The sequence below is a fragment of the Venustampulla echinocandica genome (genome assembly GCF_003357145.1).
Source record: "Venustampulla echinocandica strain BP 5553 chromosome Unknown scaffold_4, whole genome shotgun sequence".
Lineage (NCBI taxonomy): Eukaryota > Fungi > Ascomycota > Leotiomycetes > Helotiales > Pleuroascaceae > Venustampulla > Venustampulla echinocandica.
The window spans coordinates 1,289,622-1,311,257 of record NW_022474209.1 but is presented as its reverse complement, the minus strand read 5'-3'; the positions used below and the strand labels follow the sequence as shown (position 1 = coordinate 1,311,257).

The window sequence follows — 21,636 nt, the reverse complement described above, 5'->3', positions numbered from 1 at the left end:
TAATGGGGGGCTATGAGTGTGCCATAGAGTAGTTTTTGGGCCATCCCCATTTTGTTTGGAGGGCATATAAAATTTAGAAGGACCAGAAATGAAAAAGGCTAAATCGCTTCCACCTGCCTTCAAAATTTGTAAGCTCATGTCAAAACCCATCACATTAGCATCCAATTAATGAGGTCGATCACCAATGAATGCATATTTTGTCAAAGGGACTTGTGCGACCTTGGATCAACAATCAGCTTCAAGCTCGAAAAGTTCAGCAATCATCATTTCCCCCACTTCTCTAGTGAAGATCAGGGTCATCCAGGCCGAGGAAGACTAACCTTCTGTCGTCCCACCCTAATGATGATGATGTGATGTACCCACTTCTGCTTCATGGCACAGATATTGTTTTTGTGGAGGGCGTATGTTGACAGCTGAGAATGAAGTGCATAACTGGCGGTGAGTTAAGTTAGGGATCGGCGATTATATGTAATGGGACATTCTCGTTATATAACTATAATAACAGTCAATTCCAAATATATAACAGGACGCTAGGCCCAATTAGTACATCACATAACTATACATTAACTCTATTAGGACTAGCCAATTATTAGGTAATATTAAGAATTTCTATACTAAAAATAATAGTTTTGCACAAATTTTCCGGTACTTTTATATATAATATGTAAGAGTTATACTTACATTTATATAAGTATACAAAGTGGCTGCTATATAATAATAACAGTAATCTGTCGTTATTATATGATAATATATAACGAAAACTCCGATCCCTAAGTTAAGCTAGGTGTCTGAAACCAAGGAGTGTCCGATAGGTGGGGTCTTACTTGCCTATGTATGTAGCAAATTTGTGACCTAATAAACAAATACCCTTGTCTGAATGTGGCGCATAGATACTACGATCTTGATAAAGTGATGTCTTATGTTCAAAGTATAAAGTCATGATGTACACTTCTTCTGACCAACTCGCCTCTCATCATATTAGTCTCCTCTCATAACACCGATCGTTATACGTACATACTAGCAACATGAAAGCTTCCTGTTTTATTTCCCTCCTTGGTATATCAAGTTGCTACGGGTTCAGTGTTGGTCAAACAATCAAAACATCCAGCGGACCAGTTAGCGGCCACGCAAGCACTGTCAAGTCCCATGTCTCTGCATATCTCGGCATTCCTTATGCACAACCACCAGTTGGAAATCTAAGATTTATGCCACCGGAGAAATACCATGGCGATAAACTCATTAATGGAAGCAGTGTAGTAAGTTTTTTCCCATATCTTAGCATGTTTGAAAGTTTATTCAGGTTTCCACCTTAGGGATTCGCTTGTCCAGCCAACACACCATTCGCCGCTCGTGGAAATGATCTTAACAATTACGATATGTCTCTTGCCAATCTGACTGCCCAAGGAATTGCAACTCTCTCAGACTTATTTCAAGTTACGGATACATTTAGTGAAGACTGCCTTACTCTAAACGTCTGGGTTCCTACTGGTGGTGAAGATGGCAAAGCCGTGATGATCTACGTCTACGGGGGTAGTTTCACCGGCGGGAGTACTCAGATTGGCTTTTACGATGGGCAGCATCTTGCAGCTGAACAAGATGTTATTGTCGTCACTCTCAAGTAAGTAACTCTGAAGAAAATGTGCAAGATCATGTTTTAATACTCTCATTTTAGCTACCGGGTCGATATTCTAGGATTCCATGGCGATCCAGAATCTAAAAATCATAACCCCGGATTCCTCGACCAGCGGATGGCTGTAGAATGGGTGAGAGACAATATTCCCGCTTTTGGCGGCGATTGCGCAAGATTGACGCTATTCGGCCAATCTGCTGGTTCTGCCTCGGTGGACCACTATGCCTATTCCTATGCATCCGACCCCATCGTTTCCGGCTTGATTATGGAGTCTGGTGCGGCTGGTTTTGGCAAAGCCTTGCCCTCGAACAATGCCGAAGCGTGGTACAAGGTCTCTGATACCCTTGGTTGTGGCACGAATGTCACTACTAGCAGTTCAGAAATATTTTCGTGTCTACAAAAGAAGGATGTCAAAGAGCTGTTTGCTGCGATTGGATTGAACAAATTCGGGCCCAGCGTTGACGGTATCACTGGCTTTGCTGATTATCCTGCTCTTTCAAAAGCAGGCAAATTTGCCCAGCTCCCACTTTTGACTGGAAATAACGATTTCGAAGCCGGCGCATACATTCCCTTATATGCTCTCAATGGCGTCGCTCAAGACCATAAATACTGGGTGGATCTCACTGATTCGGAGTTTGCGTGTCCAGCAGGCGCACGGGCAAATGTCAGCGCCTCCCATGGCCTTCCTATATGGCGTTACCGGTGGTTCGGAAACTTCCCCAACATTCGCCTTTTCACCAACCCTGATAGCGGCGCCTGGCATTGTTCCGAGATTCCCTTCATTTGGAACACACTTCCTACCGGACCAGGAATTCCTCCAGATACCGAGGCGGAGATTTCGATTAGGAAATATATCCAGGGCGCGTGGGCGGCCTTTGCAAAAGCTCCTTTCACTGGATTGACGAAATACAGGGGTGGATGGCCTCAATATTCACCTTTCGAGCCATCGTTGGTTAGACTGGCTTATAATAATGTGACGGGCACGAATGTTGCATCGTCGGGTATTTATGATAGGACCTGTCTGACGACTTATCCCATAGTCGGTAGGGGTTGTGGATAATACTGTAGGGGCTTTTGTCAGCGTCCATCTCGTTGTCTTTCTCTCTTTACTAATGCTGATGCAATTGTAATGTCTGTTGGGCTTTGCGTACGGTTTTGATTGTTCTGAGGATTAGATACTTTTTTCCCATGGCCTTGCATTTATCAGCTACATAATTAATACAGTAGATGTGGCCGCATCTCATAATAAAATTTGAGAAATTATTAATAGTTGTCCCAGATATCACAGGGCTAAGTTGAAACGGCCTATAGGGTGTTCGCTGTCAAGTAAAAAGTCGACTCGGATTGGGCCTTGCGACGTTAGAGTTATGGTATATATTGAGATATTGATGTTTTCACTGAATAATTGACCCCCAAGATACATTCTATAGTCTGGTGTGGAGCCTCAGCGGAGCAATAATAAAGCAGCAAAAGTAACGGTATTGGATTGAGCAAAAACTATGTTCAGGCATGAAGTTGAAACCCAGCCCCCTCGAAGTACTCCATATCTTCCAGTGAAGGAAAGTTCTTGCAACAACCAAAGTTAAAGGCGTAGCAACTAATTTCACCAAGAATCAATATATATATGAATTTTAAAATACTTGGCGGCAAAGGAAGTAAATATATACAGACTTATTGTTTCCGAGATTTGGTCAGCTAACGGATTGCCACCCCCTTTACCTCGGGAAAGTTAAGCGAAGAAGGGTTTTGTCAATGCCAGAAGAAACAAAAGCAAGTAGCATCATTAATAAATCCTAACATCACCTCACCTGAATTAATTTCTCTCCACTTATAACCTCCCTCCCACTCCCCTTTTTCTCGACAACACATTTTGACTGCCTTCTTCTATCCGAAATCTCACTTGGTTCCGTCACCAACTGCACCATCCTGCCAGTCACTAAGGGGGAAGAACTCAACCACCTCAGGGGAATTGGTCTCATTCCCAGCTACGCTCCCTCCATAGGTAAGATACCCTTCCACACCCGGCCTATCGATCAATCCGAGCACTTCAGACTGGTTTCCCATAACCCAAGCCTGTAATGAATGTTTTAGTAATCTCTCCCTGAAGACGAGCAATTATTCACAAAGAGATGAGAACTCACAGTCTGCATGCCCCACACCATATGAGGCAAAAGATGGCAGTGAATCATCCAAACACCTGGATGATCGATCCTGAGTCTCCATGCCCTCCATGCCGAGAGTGTACCATTTTGTGCCTTTCCGCTGTACTTATAAAGATTTGTCGTACTATTCCAAGATTAGTGTTCATATTCTTCGCAGGGCTCTCGCCTAGTGCCCCCAAAAGTCCTTGCGAAAACTAGGGAGGTTTGGAAGAAAATAAAGAGTGCGAAAAGGAAACATACTCTCTCTTAACGGGATGTCCTATGGAACTCCGCCATCTTGCTTCGTTCGCCTCGGCATCGTATTCACCCGCTCCAGAACCCAAATCCCAATAATGGGCCCCATGAGCGTGCCATGGATGCGTCTCCGTTCCATTGCCCTCAGAACCGGTGCCCTGAACCACGATCTCAATTACCTCTCCCATGAGTGCTGGGAAAGCATAAGTGATCGGGTCCAAACCATCATTCTGGAGAGCGCGTTCCATGGATGGCCAGTTGGAACCGCCATCTTTATAGAGACTGACAAGATAAGGCTCCGACACAAGACCTTCATTCCAGGTGTAGCCATTTATCTTGTAAACCAGGCCGCCTTGAGGAATGGATAGATGAGACGTGATGTTGACTCTTCGAGTCACTTCTGCTGCGGTTGGGAAATCAAGTGCTGCAAGTGATGCGGTTGGGTGTTCCGAATTGTTGTAGGGGCGAAGTGAGTACTCGAGCCAATAAGGGTCTGTTGGTGGTAAGGTGATGGGAGGAGAAGCTGGTGGATAGACCTCAGGAGTGGGATCGTTTGCTGGGCGGCCGTAGTCAATGACTGCGAACGAGCGAGTAACTCCCCCGAATTCGCGACTCTCCAGTTGTATGTAGTATCGTTGCTTGTCTGGATGTGCATGGGTGTGCAGAAGGAAACTAAATCGTTGGCCTGGGCTGACTTGCATGATTGAGGTGGGGTGCCTCTCAGTGTAGGCTCTATTCATTGTTAATCCCATCGCTAAAAGAGAGGGAATATATGGAAGGAGACATACGCATCAGCTTCGATCACTTCGAGATTATCATGGCCCTCGATGCCCAGAATGTCAATTGATAAGCCAGTTCCACCAATAAGTCTCATTCTGTAGGTTTTCCCAGGCTCAACGTTGATGACAGACAACGAGTCATTGCATGGCGCTCCTGGATCCGTTCTACCACCTCCTTTCCCATTGATAAGCACAATTTCTTGGGCCCTCTCGTACTCCATGGGGACGGCCAGTAATGCTTCCTCGATGAATTCATCGGTATCCGGGAAGACATCTTGTAGGAAGATGATACGTTCACCATCGTAGTCGTAGGGGGGATGATCTTTTTCCTCAATCTGGGATATATCAGTACAAGAAGGTGCGCAGGAAGACAGTGGTTCGAGCGAGCAGATAATTTTGCAAGTGGGAAATAGCAGGAGGGGCTGGGTTTTCCTACAATCAACGGCCCCGTGGCAGAGGTAGCCTGGAAACCGACATGCGAATGGTAAAAATATGTTCCCGCCATACCAATTGGCACGTGAAGCTCATAATCAAAGAAATGATTAGGAGGAATGGGCCATTGGGCGGCCTGAGGAGTGCCATCGGAGAAAGGAGCCGTGGCCATTGTAAGGCCGTGCCAATGCTAGTTGATAGTTAGTCAAAGTGGCTACTAGAGTCTCCATGTCGCTTCTGGACTCTCCAATCCAAAGGCAGGAAATCAGAAGTAGAAACAGGGAATGGAGAGAAAGAGAGGAAGGGGATAAGCACTAGGGAACTGCGCCGAAACATACCATGGTAAGGTTCTGATGAGGAATATCATTGTAAACTCTAATCCAAACCGTCTCGCCTTCCGTGAATCTGAGGCTAGGCCCTGGACTAGTCCCATTAACTACCAAAATCTCTTTCGATGGCACGCAAGACTGTTTTCTCTCCTCTTCGGTAACGCGGAGAACAGCATCTGGGACGAAATGTTCATCGTGGGTTACTGCAGATGTCACTCCGACCAATCCCGCGGTGAAGACGGATATCACGGTAAGGGATGCCTGGAGGAAACGCATCTTCAAGATTGATGAGAGATGGTTTGAGAGAATTTGACAAGGTTGAGCAGATGAAGAACGCAGTGCAACAAATCGAGGGTTTTATACCCTTCTATTTCGTTTAGTTACAAGACACAAGCTCACCGCAGTTCCTGTGAATCAGTCATCTGATGCTCGATGCCATGACTGAAAACTACAATTTTCTCTTATCGGCACTGTTGTCTTACATTGCCCACATGCAGTATAGGAAAGTTCAGGTGGGAAATATGAGACAGTGGACCTCACAGAAATCTGCCCGAGACAGAAGTAGAGTTGAGAGCGGAAAAGAGCGTAGCATTTAAACGCCACGCCTGTGAGAATTGTACTGATCTTCATGATTTATAAGGCGATCTACGGAGAAAGGATCGGATTTTTCGTAAGGTATAATTATATAATATCGACAGATTACCGCTATTATTATAGAAGATCGCTTTATATATTTGCATAAAATAAAGCATGACATATGCAATGTATAAAGAAATTTAATAATCCAGGCAAAAACAGGATAAAAGTCGGGGGTTTTTAAGAGACCAGTTAGCTACTTAATACCCGGAAGATTTTCATTATTACCTAGTACTTGGCGATACCTAATAGGGCTAGTATCGTTATGTGACATCCCAATTAGGCTTAGACCAGCTTTAACTTTATATAATTGGAATTCCCCATTATTAAACGTTATAGGTAAAAATGACCTATGGTATACAATGGCCGACCCCTACTACCGAGAACTCGGGCGGCCCAAAGTCTGTGTAGTCGGTACATAGCGACGATGTTTGTGTACGTGTCAACCGAACCCAGCTCCACAGGTCGGTAATGAAGTAGAATCTCCGGTCTCACTTGTCGACCTATCACTCTAGAGTTACACGAACTGCAAGACCTTGCAGATCTGAGTTACACTTCTCTACTCTCGTCGACAGAAAATCTGTACCTCGGCGAAACCGGGGAATGAATTGTTGCAGATCGGTACGGCTACGGCTTTGTCTGAGCATCTGGGTGGCTTTGTTTTCATACACCTAGCTCGTGTACATCTCGATCAAGAATTTGATGTTGATATTTTGGTATTGACTGGGCTCACGAGATATTCAGGCATTTCACTTATATGTCCACATATTGTACCTCGGTAAGGTGTATATCTGTAAGCGTTACTCACGAGTAGTAAAGTGACTGTTATGCGCATCGTCAATATCGACGTCGTCCATTTTCACTAATTGATTAATTCTATAGAACAAACGCAGTCTATTTCACGCGCATTCGCGTTTTTAAACCAACAACATGCCAAACCAGCCGAACTCATAGTACACTACTTAGGGCCTAACTTTTGTACAGGTTCAAGTATCAACAAGCATGTCTGATCTAAAGGCCGAGTAGAAATGGCTTGGTCATACAATTCCATGCTTCCTTTCATTTCTGGGGCGATTTTGGTCCTATATAGAGAGTATAGCTCGCGGAGCAGGCATTTCATTTCAACCATTGCAAGACTAGTGTTTGTTAGTAAGTGCGAACTTAGTGGAAGTCTTAGACTTACTGCCTGCCCGTGCAAGATCTCCCACCAGCTCCAAATGAGAAAAGTAGGCTGTTCATCCTAAGAACGGACTTTGAATCAAGCCACCTTTCTGGGAGAAATTTATCACCCTGATCAAAAACGTCGGGGTTCAACTGATGGACACTCCAGGCCTGACAGCTGACGATAGTCCTCGCGGGAATAGAATATCCGTCGATGATGCGGCCAGTAGAGGGGACACACCGAGGCTGTGACATTGGAATGGGAGGGAAACATCTCAGACCTTCTTTGATGACTGCTTCCAAGTATGGCAAGTCATTAAGAGCTTTATCTTTGTTAGATGAAAGTTCAGCAATCAGTTGATCTTGGACTTGGTAATTCTTGGGTAGAGACAATTGATATATCAAGAAGCACAAAGCGTCACCAGTTGTATCAATACCCGCTGCTAGATGGTTCATGCATTCCGCAGCGACTTGAATTTGCCCAAATTTCGCATTACTATTCTTAAGTTTGTATGCCAAACTGTGGTCTCCTGAATCGGTCTGTTCGCATGCTCTGAGTACGTACTGGCCGATATGTGATTCGAATTTCTGTTGGAAGGTCTTCTCCAGCCAGCGTGCCAGAGCTGGCCAACGATATCGAAATAATTTCGCTGCCATGCTGTTAGCACTGTTTCTCGTGAAAGATGAAGGTACAAACTTCTTAAAGTATCGCCATATGAATACTCTTGCATCAAATTGAGATCTTTACCCTCAATAGATTTGGTTCCATGGGGATGGAGCAGATGAAACGAGGCACAATCCATGGCAAAACAATGCAGATAAACCTAGACCTGTCAGCTTTGCCATCATGAAAAGTGCAATGGCGATGTTTACGTAGAAATCTATAGCCGGCTTTCTTGCTTCTTCGCACTGCCTCAAAAATGCCTTCACTCGTTCTTGAATACCATCCAAAACTTCGGGATGCATAATGCTTGTATTAGCATATGATCCCGCGATGTAGCGCTTCATTTGGTCGTGCTATGCTTTCGTCAACAAAGGAATTGTATCATAGGCTGGGAGGCAGCTCACTTCCCGTTTCCGAAGTGTTGAGAACGTTGTCCTTTTTCTTTCAGTCAGCTTGATCCTGGACTCAATTCAGTTGTGACTACTCACCTCGTTCCATACTGTATGAATAAGTTGTAAAACTCGGTCTTGTCATATCCGCTCCCACCACTCTGGTATATCTCTTTCACGGCTTCCAGGGATGTAAAGGATACTTCATTGGGTCCCAATCGAACAACAGGCCCAAACCTTTTGTGCAGCTCGTGAATATACACTCGACGCTGAGCTGTGAATTCTTTGTACATGAGAAACACATCAGAGAACAGGGTGTACCATGGCCCAGGAAGTTTTGATAGGGGTGCGAAAGTTGCTCTGTAAACAAATAGACCCAGCCAGCCACAGCCAAATGCTGCAAGGCAAATCTCCCAGAGCTGGAGAGCCATATTGCCAATTGACAATTGAACGCTGAGACGAGGTACTTGATACGTAGTGAGGGCAATCAAAGATTGAAGCAGTTCGAGTTCTTGCCAGAATGATTCATCATCATCGCGAGAATCAGTATGTCATTGATACGAACTCTGGCTGGTTCCTCAAAATCTGGCAGCGACCACCCTCCTCACGTGAGTTGGGGACTTGGATGTCAAGGTAACAAATGCAACGGAAACACAAAAACTTGTCCCCATCCGTTAATCGCATTAGCATCCCCAGCCGAGCACATGAGGTTAGGCTGAAGCCTTCATCACGGGTGTCATCCGCGGCCCGACCCAGCCCTCACCAGGGGTTCCCTGAAGCACATCCCAATACGTAGGTGGACCAATTCAGCCGCGAAAACAGTTACGATTTTAGCATGGAACACTTCTTAGAGGGGAAAGAACAATATCCAAAAGGGAAAGATTGGCGTAAAATTAGCGTGGCACTAGAGCGATCTGTAGAGAGCCGATCTTAACCTCAGGCTCCTCAGCCAAATGTTTTTTTGCGAGCTGAAAAGCTGTGATTAATGTGCCGACTGCACCTCACGCGCAGGTGAAACAAGACTGCATATTTACGTGACAGCAAAATGCATATCCTGAGCTAAATTTCTGCTGTAATATGTAATGCAGTGTTATCGTGTTATACTAAGACAGCGGATCGGGAATGCATATGTGTTCCGCGATTATTCGTGTTTGGGTCGGAACACATACCCCTTTAACTTGCAGAAAGAGGGATCTCTAAACAGCTTGCCACTTTAATTTTGTTGTTGCTTTTGGGATATCAATTCCCCGTTTCTAATAAGTTGTTGAGGAATGTCTTAGAAAGAAGGTATTTGAACAGCGCTGCGACTATACCCTTTTTAGGCATATGAATCTTATGTCTAGAACAAGTTGCACGAATTCAAGTGACTTTGTGAGATGTAGGCAAGCTCTCGGAATTGGGATCATCCGGTTGCAAAGCGGCAGAGCGGAGGTGCCGCGGTGCGATTTTGTAAGTTAGTAGGACGCCGTTGCTGTTTTATGGGTGCTGACTGGCTGCACATATTCAGATCACAGCATTGGGTAAGGAAACATATGGACCCTCTTTCAAGCGCTTCTGATACCTCCGAGTAGGCTTCATATTGCTTCTGCGATGGGAAGATTGTGCGCACCTAGCCCGGAGAAGCGATCACTCCATTAGATGCTGGTTACACAGAGTTGTTTTTTTGGGGCTTGATGTCGCATGACAAAAACGTGCAGACATAAAGTTGATTTAATCAATTTGTGAGCCACAAAACAGCCCCCTTTTTGTAAATGAAGTTCCATAGTAGCATGTAATAAGCCATGTAATAAGCGAGGTACTTGGGAAGCCCGCTCCCTGGAGGTCAGAACCAGCACCCCCATACCCGTCATTCATTTCTATCCGCTTCAGAATCTACATTCTCCTCGACGCTACTGAAGCTTCATTGTCAATATGTCAGTTGCATACACATCTCCATCAGAAATCGCTGATTTAGTGAAATGTGTAAATAAAGCAGCAGCTAGCTTTGAAACAGCAGCCGCAGCTCCAGGTGACTTGCACGTTGCTCGACGAAGACTTCAGCATGAAGCTAGAAAACTTCTGAACTCCTTGGAGGAACCAAATGGAGAGGTCTGGCCTCGAACCTTCCAAGTAAGTCGACAACATTCTTGAAACAGGAAAGGAGCCACTCAAATTGTACATGCCAACCTATTGTTGCAGGTCAATGTCAGTGCCGCAGTCGAGATTGTGTCACAACTTAAACTATGGGAGAAGTTCGAAGGAGGAAAGGAAGTCTCTATAGCAGAAATTGTAGAGCTCACTGAAGCAGATGAGATAATCATCAGTGAATATTCCCTCTTTGGCGCGCCATTCATAAAGTTCTGCTGACCCTCCTGTAGTCCGTATATTCCGTCAACTCACAGCCAGCAATCTATTCGTCGAATCCATAGGCCCAAGAGGTCCGAGTTTCGCTCTCACTTCCCTCGGGAAACCATATTTACACTCCGACCACCGCGCATTCAACAACTTTATGTTCTTCGATCTCATTCCTTCCATCATGGCAATGCCAAAAACTTTGGCAGAGAAACGGTATAAAGCACCCACCAAGGAGACAGGGACACCTTTCAAATGGGCTCATGGGGAAGAACTCTGGACCTGGTTAGGCTCTCACCCCGATCGGGCCCTCAATATGGTTGCTGGGATGACGTCACATAACCCTTTGGATGCTTATCCATGGGGTGTTGAGCTTGGAAAGTTGGATCTGAAAGACGAAGATGTAGCGATTGTGGATATTGCTGGGGGCCAAGGTCATATCAGTAAGGAGAACCCTCTTCATCCCTACAGTTTTCACGTGCACGTCTATACCGATTCTTAGAAACAAGCACGACCCTAGCCTTTCCACTCAGATATGTGTAGACAAGATACAAACACTGACCTATGGTTTCCCTAGTGGGCGAGATCCGCCAAAGAAACCCCCAGATCAAAGGACGGTTTATTGTACAAGATTTACCTTCCACGTTTGAAGCTGTACCCACACCGCCAACAGGAGTAGATTTCATGACTTACGACATCTTCACTCCTCAGCCTGTCAAAGATGCCTGTGTTTATCATTATCGCCACATTTTCCATAATTGGAGTGATGATGATTGCACCACCATTCTGGAACAAATTGTACCACTATTAAAAACACAGCCAAGAAGCAAATTGCTGTTGGTTGATGTGGTGTTGCCAGACTCAAACGGGACAATGCAAGAGGCGATTATGGATATTTCTATGTTTCCAATGGGAGGGATGGAGAGGTCTGAAAGTCAGTGGAAGCTACTACTTGCAAGAAGTGGCTTGGGAATTAGGAAGATTTGGAGAGGAAGCGAACCAGAAGCGTGTATTGAGTGTCAAGTAGAGTAGGAGGCTTATGTTATGAGTATGCAAATTGTAGACGCTACGTGCTCTCGGGATTAAAGGTTCCAAGAAATGGCGAGGATGTGGAGCTGGAAATGGACATAAGGGTGAAATACTTATGACTGGCAATCCCCTTACATTATCTCTGAAAGCCAGATCTTTGTCTAGCGACAATATCCCAATTGCTGTGTGGCTAGAAGGTAGTATAACCTTCGTGGCAGAATTATTCAAAATTGTGCTAGGTAGTTCTGCTTGAATCGATGGTGTTAGGATTATTAGTTAGTAATGAGGTAATCAGCGATAATATCAACACCGCAGCGGCAGGCGTAGGACAGCGTATTTAGGTAAAACGGGAGGAGTCAAAAGTACCTTACAGTCGGAAGAGGCGTTTTCGTAGTGCCTGTATGAGAGTTGTGTAATAGTTTTCTACAGGATATAATTATAATTATAAGATCATGTAAAATAGTCTTATTATTACTATATATTATATAGGAGATATTACTTATATACCGAAAATATCCCGTTTTATATAATCGCCGATCCCTACTTTTCTTGTAGTGTTGAGCTGCAGCCTTCGGAAGCTAAGAGTACGGAAAAAAGAAAGAAAAAAGGTGCTGAGATGCACTGCAGAACAACAAAGCAGGGACCCTCGTGTTCGAATACAAGTGATTCTGCTGCCTATCGGGGCTTCAGCTCCTGAGGGTATTTGGAATATCAAGGTTTAGGAGGATAATTATGTCAAATTGAGTAGACATGCCGAGAAATCTATATTGGTTAGTTCAGCAAAGTACTCACCGTAGCCTACTGAACCTTGATCGCAAATTTGGTGGCTAGCTGACTCTTTACCTATTTGATCACTGTGACTATTTGAAAGACAGTGAGAAAGTTGTCAGAACACGTGCCTGTGAAACCCTCCTACTCATTACCTGGTACGTTGTTATTGCTTTGAAGTCCTCATCACCGGCAGATTTCATGAGTTAACTGACGATTCCAAATCTATCAGCCATTCATTACCTCACCCAATAGCAAAAATGGACAGAAAGCAGATGATAGCGCAGCACAATGCTATCAAATCCCAACTCCAAACCCTCACCAACGCAGTAGATGCCTACTCCACTATGTTCGAGAAGAACTCCTCATCAGACGACCTCGCGGCTGTCGGCGAAATCTCGCAGTGCCAAGTCACGATGGCCGAGAGCGTGAAGCAGATGCAAAGCGCTATCTATGGACCGTTGAATATGGTTATGTTGCATTATGAAGAGGTGAGACTTTGTCTTCCTGCTTGCTACTTGCTGCAAAGCAATGCTGAGAGACGGAGCTGATCTTGGAGGGTGGGAGTAGTGCCTCCGTTCAAGCTCTCTCAGAACATTGCTTGAGATGGGTGTTTTTGATAGCTTGCCGGTTGATGGTAGTGAGATGTCGGCAGAGGAACTGGCTAAGAAGCTAGGCGTTGACGAAGCTCTTCTCGGTTTGTGACAGATGAATTGAATCCATGCGGCTAGAGCTAATGATGTAAAGTTCGTCTGATGCGCGTAGTCATACCTACATTCTTCGAGGAACCACGCCCGGAAGTGTACACTCACACGCCGAACTCTCTGGTCTACTTGGAGCCTCCCCTGCGGGCCAACTTTAAAATGATGTACGAGAACTTGGTGTTGCATCCGAAGTAGACTGGTTAGCCAATTCTAACTTACTCCAGGTACGACGAGATTTGCGTTGCAAGCACGAAAATGTCCGAATTCTTTAAGAAAAATGGATATCTCAACCCCATCTCCCGAAGTAACAATCCTTACACCTACGCCCACGATACTCACGGCCTATCCATGTTCGAGTTCCTCCTTCAGGACCCAGTCCGCTTCAAGAACTTCAATGAGGCGATGCAAGCTCGTTCTTCCCAAACATCCCTTCCCTATGACTTGTTCCCTTTCAAAAACAAATTGGGCGAGATGGAGACTACGGATGAGACTGTTCTGCTGGTAGATGTCGGCAGCGGCATAGGCCAGGCTACGCTTGCCATTCGGGAGGCTTGTCGAGAGTCAAGGGGGAAAATGGTGATGCAGGATCAGAGGGAGGTTATTGAGGGGATCGCAGGTCCGTTGCCCACTGGTGTGATGGGGATGGCGCATAATTTCTTCAAGCCGCAACCGGTCAAAGGTACGCTCTCCTCACCCTTATAATCAATCAATAGACTCGCGAATCTGACAATCCCAGGCGCTCTCTTCTATTACATTCACCGCTGCCTGCACGATTGGCCGGACTCCGATTGTCTCGTAATTCTGCAACATCTCGCCGCCGCGATGACACCCGGCGTCTCGCGCCTTCTGATCTCTGAAATCGTGATGCCTCGCGGACCGGTTGATATCCAGACGGCGTGGTCGGATATTAATATGCTGACTTTTAGCGGGATGGAGCGGAGTGAGAAGCAGTGGAGAGACTTGCTAGATAGTGCGGGGTTGAGTATTGCGTTTGTGCATGGCGACGGTGGAGGATGCTGGTTTAGGGTGTTGGAGGTTGTGCATAAGTGACCTGCATTTTACTGTAAGCTTATTGGCATGATTGAGACTATTCATCTAAAGGATACCCAGGCTTGTGTATGGCAGAGCGGACGGGACGCCCATTTCTCCTCAGTCCATGGTCATGTGTGACTGCTATTTGCTTAGCTTGATAATTCCACTGTGGTATAACATTTGCTATAACCCGAGGCGCCCTGTGAAGTTTACGGGGGATATATCCGTACAACACCGAGATACTGATCATTATAAAAGGTAACTCAGAATTTAACCTTTAAATTTGAATGCTGTACATATCTTTGGACGTATCTAAATTCTAGACTCATAACATTAACGTCATCCTCATCCTCATCCTTATCCTAATCCCTAGCCCCCCCCGGATTCGCGACCGGGGACCTAGCCACAACCACAACCACAGCCACAGCCAGACAATGACCACTTTCAAACTTCGCAATCTGACAATACCACGAAAGCACTTATACTGGTCTCACGGTTTCAACTCAATTATTATTATCCAGAACTCAAGCATCTTACCAATGACTATCAGATCTATAGCTGCTCGCGAGCCAGAGCCGAGCAACAAATCATGTGATTCCTTTCATGTGATCCATGATCAGCTTCGATCCCGGAAGCACCGGACAATTTCTAAACTCTAACTACTGCGCTGTCGACATTGCTAGGTAGAGATTTTTTTTGGTTTATGGAATGATCGTCCTCATATCGGTTGACTCGGGAGGCCTATCACATCAGCTGTTTGATGGGGATGCTATGTGCCGGCATCATGGGTACTTGCTGTTCAGCACTGGTAGAAGTACCTCTGTGGACACGAAAAGCCACACGCAAATTATGATCAAAGCCGAGAGAGCAGCATGTGGGGTTTGTCTTTGGATTTTGTGGCTGAATGCGGTCGTGATGCCAACTCTTACCTTGGCTTGCTACGTAGGTTCGTAGATGTCGTATCATTTATTTGGCGGGGGAAGAAAGCTATCGATAGCTATGACGTATATAGCCTATGGCTCCTCCCGAGACACAAACACAACAGCCTTTATGGCGTCCTATCCCAATCGCGGCGATTAATCCAGCAGCGTATCGTCATAACCTCCCTTGGCTTATCCACTACTGCCTCTTAATGTCATACGTAGTGTGGTGAATATATCAGCTTCCGCCGCCCGGCCTCCTCCATTCCTCCCTGCTTCCATTCATCGACACAAAACACAACAACGCAGCTAAGCACTTGACGATATCACCCACCAGGTACATTCGCAGATTGACTAGACTCGGAATGTTTATCACTAACAACATCTAAGTCAAAGGTCGCTCCTCGAAACAGCTTCTCTTCTACATTTATAGAGGGATAATCCACTGAAATATCGCCATGGGGGCAGCAGCACGTAAGTATTAGTATCTCCAGAGCTTCCTGTTAGTGAATATGAAGAGAACCTGACACTCTATTGTCATAGGTGGTTCTATGGGCATTGTGTCCCTAATTCTGATTGCCGTGTCAATCCTCTTCATGTTTTTTGTCATTCTCAGTGGTGTTTCCCACAGGACACCCTTCGATAAGACCTATTTCTTGAAAGCAGATACCTCAAAGATTCCCGGCGCTCGCTCCATATCGCAATGGACGTATTTCTATGTATGCGGTGAAGGTAATAACAACTGCGGTTCGCCCGTACCGGCTCTCCCTGTTGGATACGCCTGGCTAGGCGGTAGCGCTGAGGCTCCCCATGGCCTCGTCGGGTATGCTCCCAATTCTATCATATTTGTTCATGCTTGGAAATGAGTTCTAACTAGCTGGATACAGTTCACATGGAAAGCATACCACAAGCTTCCATTACTACTACCTGTGGCGCTTCGGCTGGGTATTCTACCTACTAGCCCTGTTGACAATTGTTCTTGCCTTCTTTACCGCAATCGTCGCTCCATGCAGCCGTCTCGCATCCGGAATATCCGGCGTGCTCGTTCTGAATGCCCTCTTCTGGTTCACACTTGCAGCTTCAATGATGACGTAAGTCACCCATAACACATCTCCAACCTTGAGGTGGCATTAACTAACGTACTCATAGTGCCCAGTTTGTCCAAATGCGCAACGAATTCCACCACAACGGCCTCATGGCAAAGCTTGGTAGTTATGCATTTGGCTTCACCTGGGCTGCTTGGGCTTGCATGTTCATCGCGGCCATCCTCCTCTTCACCGGCGTTGGACAAAAGTCTCCTCGAAATGACCCGAGAAGCCCACAAACCGACGGACCTCACCGTGGTGGTTTCTTCCGTCGTGGAGTTGGCAAACGCTCCACTCGAGGTTCCTTTATCGACAATGAGAGCCAGAGACGTGTCAAGGACGAGTATGCCTAGGCAACTCGACCGGCTATTGATTTTAGATAAAGAAGGGGGTGTGTTAGGGGGTGAACGAAAGGTGCGGTGGATGTGATATCTCGAATCATAGCTGGAGACATAATGATATGAATACCCCGGGGGGTTCTGAAATCAGGTTGCACGTATCGTAAAAGAGATCACAGAGACGATGATAGGTATTGGCAACAGGTGTTGGCAGGGAGAATTGTATCATAATCATACGGCCGGCGCTTAGGTTGGGCCCAACACTCGCTTTAGAGAAGATAATGTTTATACTTGTATAGAAACAATAATACAAATGATAATACCAAACTAAATTTCATTCTATTGTAGGTAGCTCAGCAGCTCTGCAATAAGTCAGGAAAACGTGGGTTTTATTTTCTAATTATTCCGTTACGTGAATATTAGCCATACGGCACGTAAATATTTAGTTAACTTTAAAGCTATTATAGAGAGCATATCCCTCTGAAATTTGGAATCTTACACTCCGTTGGTACTAATAATCGTTTCTGTTGTTGATATAGACAAGCATCATCCACAGGAAGGGGGATGGCAGGGGTGGTGGCTCCACGAACCACAAGCTACAGCTTCTCGCCATCCGACTATCTCTCGCGAACGTCCTCTCGACATCATCGCCTCAATGAGCGCTCCAACTCTCCTACATGTCCATATAGGTGGCATTATACCATTCAAGCAGGCACAAATCCTGCAATCGGCCCTAGTAAACCGGTATCAAGCTTACAAGGCCGCATCCTCCTCCGCATCCCCATCGTCAACTTCCTCTCGACGAGAGCCCTACCCCACCGTCTTAACATTCACACCCAAACCCGTCTACACCTTCGGCCGACGCGATCCATACGAGTTAATACCCCCGGACCTCATATCCTCCCTGCTAGAGGGCCGTCTTGTGCGCAAAGACCGATATCAAACAGCCTTTGAAATACCAGAAATCGCACCAACCCTCCGGGGCGGGCAGACGACATTCCACGGCCCCGGATCCCTGCTTATATACCCCATCTTCGATCTAAAAAGTCCCTACATTCGGGATCCTCAATACCGACCTTCTAAAACCCGATCTTTAAAACCGAATGAGCGCGATGTGGGCACAGCAATCCATCCCGACGGCCTCGACGTGCGGGCATACGTCAAGATACTGGAATCAACCACGATCGACCTTCTCAAGCCCTGGAGTATTACTGGCTTCAGGACGAAGAATCCGGGGGTTTGGGTAGGGCATAAGGATTTCAGCAATGACACGGTTATTGATCCCGCAGAGCTTAGGAAAATTGCTGCCGTAGGGCTGCATCTTCGACGGAATATCACGAGCTTTGGCACGGCGCTGAATGTGCATACGGACCTGGGGTGGTTTGACAGGATTACAGCGTGTGGACTGGAAGGGCTGGGGACGACGAGCATGAGAAGTGTCCATGCGATAAAAGCACAGCGGCGTATGGCCATGTCGAGTAGACCCAAGCGCTCGATGGACCACTGGACGCATACTGAGGATTGGCTAAAGTTACTGGGTGGTTCTTGGATAAGAATGTTGGCAAATCACTGGGTTGAGATTTTTGCTAGCCGCTTGTGGGGTGCGGCTCATTCACCCCAGATATATAAAAGTGTAAGAATTCAAGATTTGGAATTGGATTTGGATAATTTGAAGGATGGAGGGTTTTGGAAAGCATATGCTAAGGGACAGGCCAGGAAGCCGGTGGAAAGAATGGTGTGACGTAGGACCCTGGCGGGAAGTCAAAAGGCCTGATTAATCGGTTCTATGATGGTAAGATAGAACAAGAGTGATGGAGATGGTTAGGACAAGGATAATGTCCTATTCACTCGGCTTCGAACATAGGAGACTTTAGATGAGGATCCTCAGAGGAACGAGACGATGAAGGTGGATCTGGTACCGTTTTACCCAGCCACTTATTCATTCTGTACAAAAGGTCCGTAGCACCTATAAATGATACAACACCAAACAAGCCTTAACCCACCCATGCCTACAAGAGCGCAATAAATAGCTACCAACCACAACCCCAGCGATATCTCACATCCACTTGAACACTCCCACGGCTCCACCTCCGGCTCACCCGAGTTTCTGATCCTGCAACATCCCGTCGGTTACCGCAGCTTCCCATCAATAAAAAAGCAAAGCAAAATTTCTGGGCAAGAAAACAATAAATGCATGTATGCATCGTGGTAAAGCAAGAGACAGCCAACTAAAATGCTTCGACATGGAAATAGACATGCAATGTTTCGCCGCCGCCGCCCGAGAAAGCATTTCGATGCTCGTTTCAAGAACCGCTGCTACGCAAAATTATGGTACGATCGGTCTGAGCAGCTGAAAAAACAGCCAACGACAAGTATGAATAAAAGGGAGGCAACAGGTTTAAGAGGGAAATGGAAAATAACGTAACCCTTTGAAGTTGGTGTTTCCACCGAAGTAATAATGTTGTAAGAGCTAATGAAGCCGACCTCGCCATACAGCAAACGGACGAATCAAAGCAAGCGGCACGGTAAGCAAGTGGTATGTAGCTGATCAAAACAAAGCCAACGCCTTTTCAAATTAATTTTTTGGTCGCAATTCCCTTGCCTATCCCCGCTAATTTTTCGTTTCGTAACAGTCATGTCGTATCGCGTCTGCTCTGCTCTGCTCTGTTCTGAGCTGTGTATGGACCCTCTGTAAAGTGTTCTGTTGAGCCACCAAACCTCTTCTCGTCAAACTATTTGAGGCCTCCAGATAAATTTATAATTCGTGTAGCGTTGTGATCCCTCCTGATCTCCTCCACAACCATCCTCCTGCATCGTCTCGTTTACGAGTTAATTTGTCGGACTAGGCAACCCCGGGTCAGCTTGACCTCTTCCTTGACGTAATTTGCTCCTCGCCATCTGGGTTCCATTCCTCGGGCTGAAAATTCGGATTATTGTAATGTGCCGTGTTATAATGGCTGTTTTTAAAGGTGCTGGTTAGGAACTGAACCGGCCCCTCTTGAGCTCGATCAGCTGCTGCTTCCCATTCATATTTGCTGGGGCGGAAGTAGCTACCTGCCGAACTTGGAGAAGGAACGTCGCCAGCCAGCAATTGATGGGTTGTCAATGTTGGCCGCTGAGGTGGAGGTAGATGGGAATGGACTGGTAGGGTGGTACTTTGTGGAAAGGTAGCAATAGGAGTGGCGAGCTTTGGTGATGTTAACGAGGATGATGCTGGCGGCGGTGGTGGTGCGGAAAAGGCTGGCTGTAGAACAGTGCTTGACGGGGTCGTTGCTGACGAAGCGCCAGGAGAGATGGGGGATATCGACGAGATGGGAGAAGCCGCGTAGCCTTGCTCGATTGGAGACTGATATTGGGAAGCGTACCCCTGGTGTGAGGGCTGTGACGGTAACCCAAAGCCAGGGATGCTTAGAAGGGTGTTGAGGTCTAATTGTGAAAACTGCCCCATCGGGGTGCTCTGGATGGAGGAGGGATGCTGGGTAAAATTTGTTGCACGATGAACCTGAATATTTGGATTTCGGGTCATCTCGGCCACGGCCTGGAGAGGTATTGGCGGCCGGTCCTTGTAGAGAATATCGTAATGGCTCGGTCTGTAAAGAAGATGAATCACTGGCCCTCCTGGGTTCGTTGGTGCACCATTCGAGTCCTGGGCTTGTATAATGTGGCTATTCACTTGGGTCCCCTCGCTCCGGTCCAGATACACAATCTCGACCGAAAAACCTATTGGCTTGAGTAGCACGTCGATGAGAAGGGTCATGCCCAGATGGTCGATTTCCTGATCCACTGGCTCCAACCAATTCTTTCTATATCCGTCCACTCCCAGGTTATCTGGTATGAAGCCTTGATATGTTGCCACGCTTCCCTTCAGCCACGAACTGGCAAGGAGCCTAAGGTGGTATACGATCGCATTCGATACATTGGGGTCGTTGAAGCGCTGCCTCAATAGATCGGCCGCGGCTTGAGGGGAAGTTGGCATCAATTCTGCCAGATCCTTTAACAGACTCGTCGTCTCTTCCACCATATCCTCGAAAAGCCAATCCTCGAAGCCTCCGACTGTTGTGAGGAAGTTGTTTAGCGATATCATTCGGGCCACCTCCTCCTCCAACTGAGCCTGGTTTCCCAACCGCAGCAAGGTCTCGAAATACGAAAAGCCGGCGGCTACATCAGATCAGCAATTGAACCTCAGAAAATCATATCGCCACGGTGGACTGCGAGCGCGACGCAAGGGATGTGCATCGTGTCGAATACCCCGTGGGGGAGGCTTACCCCGCCATCCGCAATTCCCATCCCCCAGTATTGGCCGGTAATGCGAGTACTTCTGTGGGAGCGCCTGGCAGACAATGAGTTAGCATCGCCCGGCTCTGCAATGGGAAGGAGGGGGGGGGAAGGGGGCGGTCACTGTAGTTTTGGCGACGTATATGGGGTCTGCCTTTGCGTATTCCTCTGCTATGGCCAGACTGCTCTTCTTCTCGCCCACCAACGGACCCTTTACACGCGTCAGTGAGTGAGTAGATGGCTCGCCCGGCGGCGCGCTCCCACCTACCTGCAAATCGGGCTGGAAATTCCGCGCCAGCTCCTCCTGGGCCTCCAGATCGCTCACCCCTTGGCCCGACATCTTGTACCGCGGAGGCAGATTATTAGGGTTGGTGTTGTTGTTGGTGTTGTGGAAGTGGAAGCTGAGCCCGGCGTCGGAAGCGACTGGCGTGGGCGTGAAAATGGGGTCTGCAAACATGGTTGGAGCGACGCTGTCCCCCGGACCGGCGGGGTGGAATTGCGCGAGCTGGGGAACGGAAGACACTGGTGGAGGTCCATATGAAGAGAAGGGATAGAAGGGAGTTGGCTGTGGCTGGAACATTACTGGAGAGCGACTGGTAGCTGGGGAGCTACAGTACTGGCGGAGGGATTGAGGTTGAGGTCGCTGCCAACAGTACGCCCGTACTTGGTACCGTATGTACGAACAAAAAGTACTGCTGCTGCTGTTGCTTCCAGCGTTCGCGGCGTGGGAGAGCGAGC

At 46.8% G+C, this 21,636-nt stretch overlaps 8 protein-coding genes across 8 annotated transcripts; 5 read left to right on the top strand and 3 right to left on the bottom strand.

Annotated features, from left to right (window-relative positions):
* Positions 1-1,025: 1,025 nt before the first annotated feature.
* BP5553_06738 (Carboxylic ester hydrolase) lies at positions 1,026-2,690 on the top strand (the record flags this gene model as incomplete). Its single annotated transcript, XM_032015361.1, has 3 exons — positions 1,026-1,256; positions 1,314-1,618; positions 1,673-2,690. The coding sequence occupies 3 exons, from the start codon at positions 1,026-1,028 to the stop codon at positions 2,688-2,690; spliced, it is 1,554 nt and encodes a 517-aa protein (XP_031868782.1).
* Positions 2,691-3,526: 836 nt separating this feature from the next.
* Positions 3,527-5,842, bottom strand: BP5553_06737 (Cupredoxin; the record flags this gene model as incomplete). The annotated part of the gene is made up of 6 exons (XM_032015360.1): positions 3,527-3,703; positions 3,772-3,916; positions 4,033-4,758; positions 4,815-5,140; positions 5,242-5,427; positions 5,576-5,842. 6 exons carry the CDS (start codon positions 5,840-5,842, stop codon positions 3,527-3,529), a joined length of 1,827 nt encoding a protein of 608 aa, XP_031868781.1.
* A 1,318-nt stretch (positions 5,843-7,160) lies between these two features.
* On the bottom strand, positions 7,161-8,847 carry BP5553_06736 (Uncharacterized protein; the record flags this gene model as incomplete). The annotated part of the gene is made up of 6 exons (XM_032015359.1): positions 7,161-7,338; positions 7,386-8,013; positions 8,061-8,187; positions 8,237-8,380; positions 8,432-8,462; positions 8,516-8,847. 6 exons carry the CDS (start codon positions 8,845-8,847, stop codon positions 7,161-7,163), a joined length of 1,440 nt encoding a protein of 479 aa, XP_031868780.1.
* A 1,480-nt stretch (positions 8,848-10,327) lies between these two features.
* BP5553_06735 (Uncharacterized protein) lies at positions 10,328-11,779 on the top strand (the record flags this gene model as incomplete). The annotated part of the gene is made up of 4 exons (XM_032015358.1): positions 10,328-10,525; positions 10,595-10,718; positions 10,774-11,190; positions 11,325-11,779. 4 exons carry the CDS (start codon positions 10,328-10,330, stop codon positions 11,777-11,779), a joined length of 1,194 nt encoding a protein of 397 aa, XP_031868779.1.
* Positions 11,780-12,804: 1,025 nt separating this feature from the next.
* On the top strand, positions 12,805-14,298 carry BP5553_06734 (Uncharacterized protein; the record flags this gene model as incomplete). Its single annotated transcript, XM_032015357.1, has 5 exons — positions 12,805-13,035; positions 13,115-13,241; positions 13,292-13,412; positions 13,473-13,927; positions 13,985-14,298. The coding sequence occupies 5 exons, from the start codon at positions 12,805-12,807 to the stop codon at positions 14,296-14,298; spliced, it is 1,248 nt and encodes a 415-aa protein (XP_031868778.1).
* Positions 14,299-15,658: 1,360 nt separating this feature from the next.
* BP5553_06733 (putative SUR7 family protein FMP45) lies at positions 15,659-16,638 on the top strand (the record flags this gene model as incomplete). Its single annotated transcript, XM_032015356.1, has 4 exons — positions 15,659-15,674; positions 15,744-16,023; positions 16,088-16,291; positions 16,350-16,638. 4 exons carry the CDS (start codon positions 15,659-15,661, stop codon positions 16,636-16,638), a joined length of 789 nt encoding a protein of 262 aa, XP_031868777.1.
* Positions 16,639-17,278: 640 nt separating this feature from the next.
* BP5553_06732 (uncharacterized protein) lies at positions 17,279-18,364 on the top strand (the record flags this gene model as incomplete). Its single annotated transcript, XM_032015355.1, has 1 exon — positions 17,279-18,364. The coding sequence occupies one exon, from the start codon at positions 17,279-17,281 to the stop codon at positions 18,362-18,364; it is 1,086 nt and encodes a 361-aa protein (XP_031868776.1).
* A 1,116-nt stretch (positions 18,365-19,480) lies between these two features.
* On the bottom strand, positions 19,481-21,478 carry BP5553_06731 (Cysteine proteinase; the record flags this gene model as incomplete). The annotated part of the gene is made up of 4 exons (XM_032015354.1): positions 19,481-20,781; positions 20,890-20,953; positions 21,023-21,109; positions 21,167-21,478. The coding sequence occupies 4 exons, from the start codon at positions 21,476-21,478 to the stop codon at positions 19,481-19,483; spliced, it is 1,764 nt and encodes a 587-aa protein (XP_031868775.1).
* Positions 21,479-21,636: the final 158 nt, after the last annotated feature.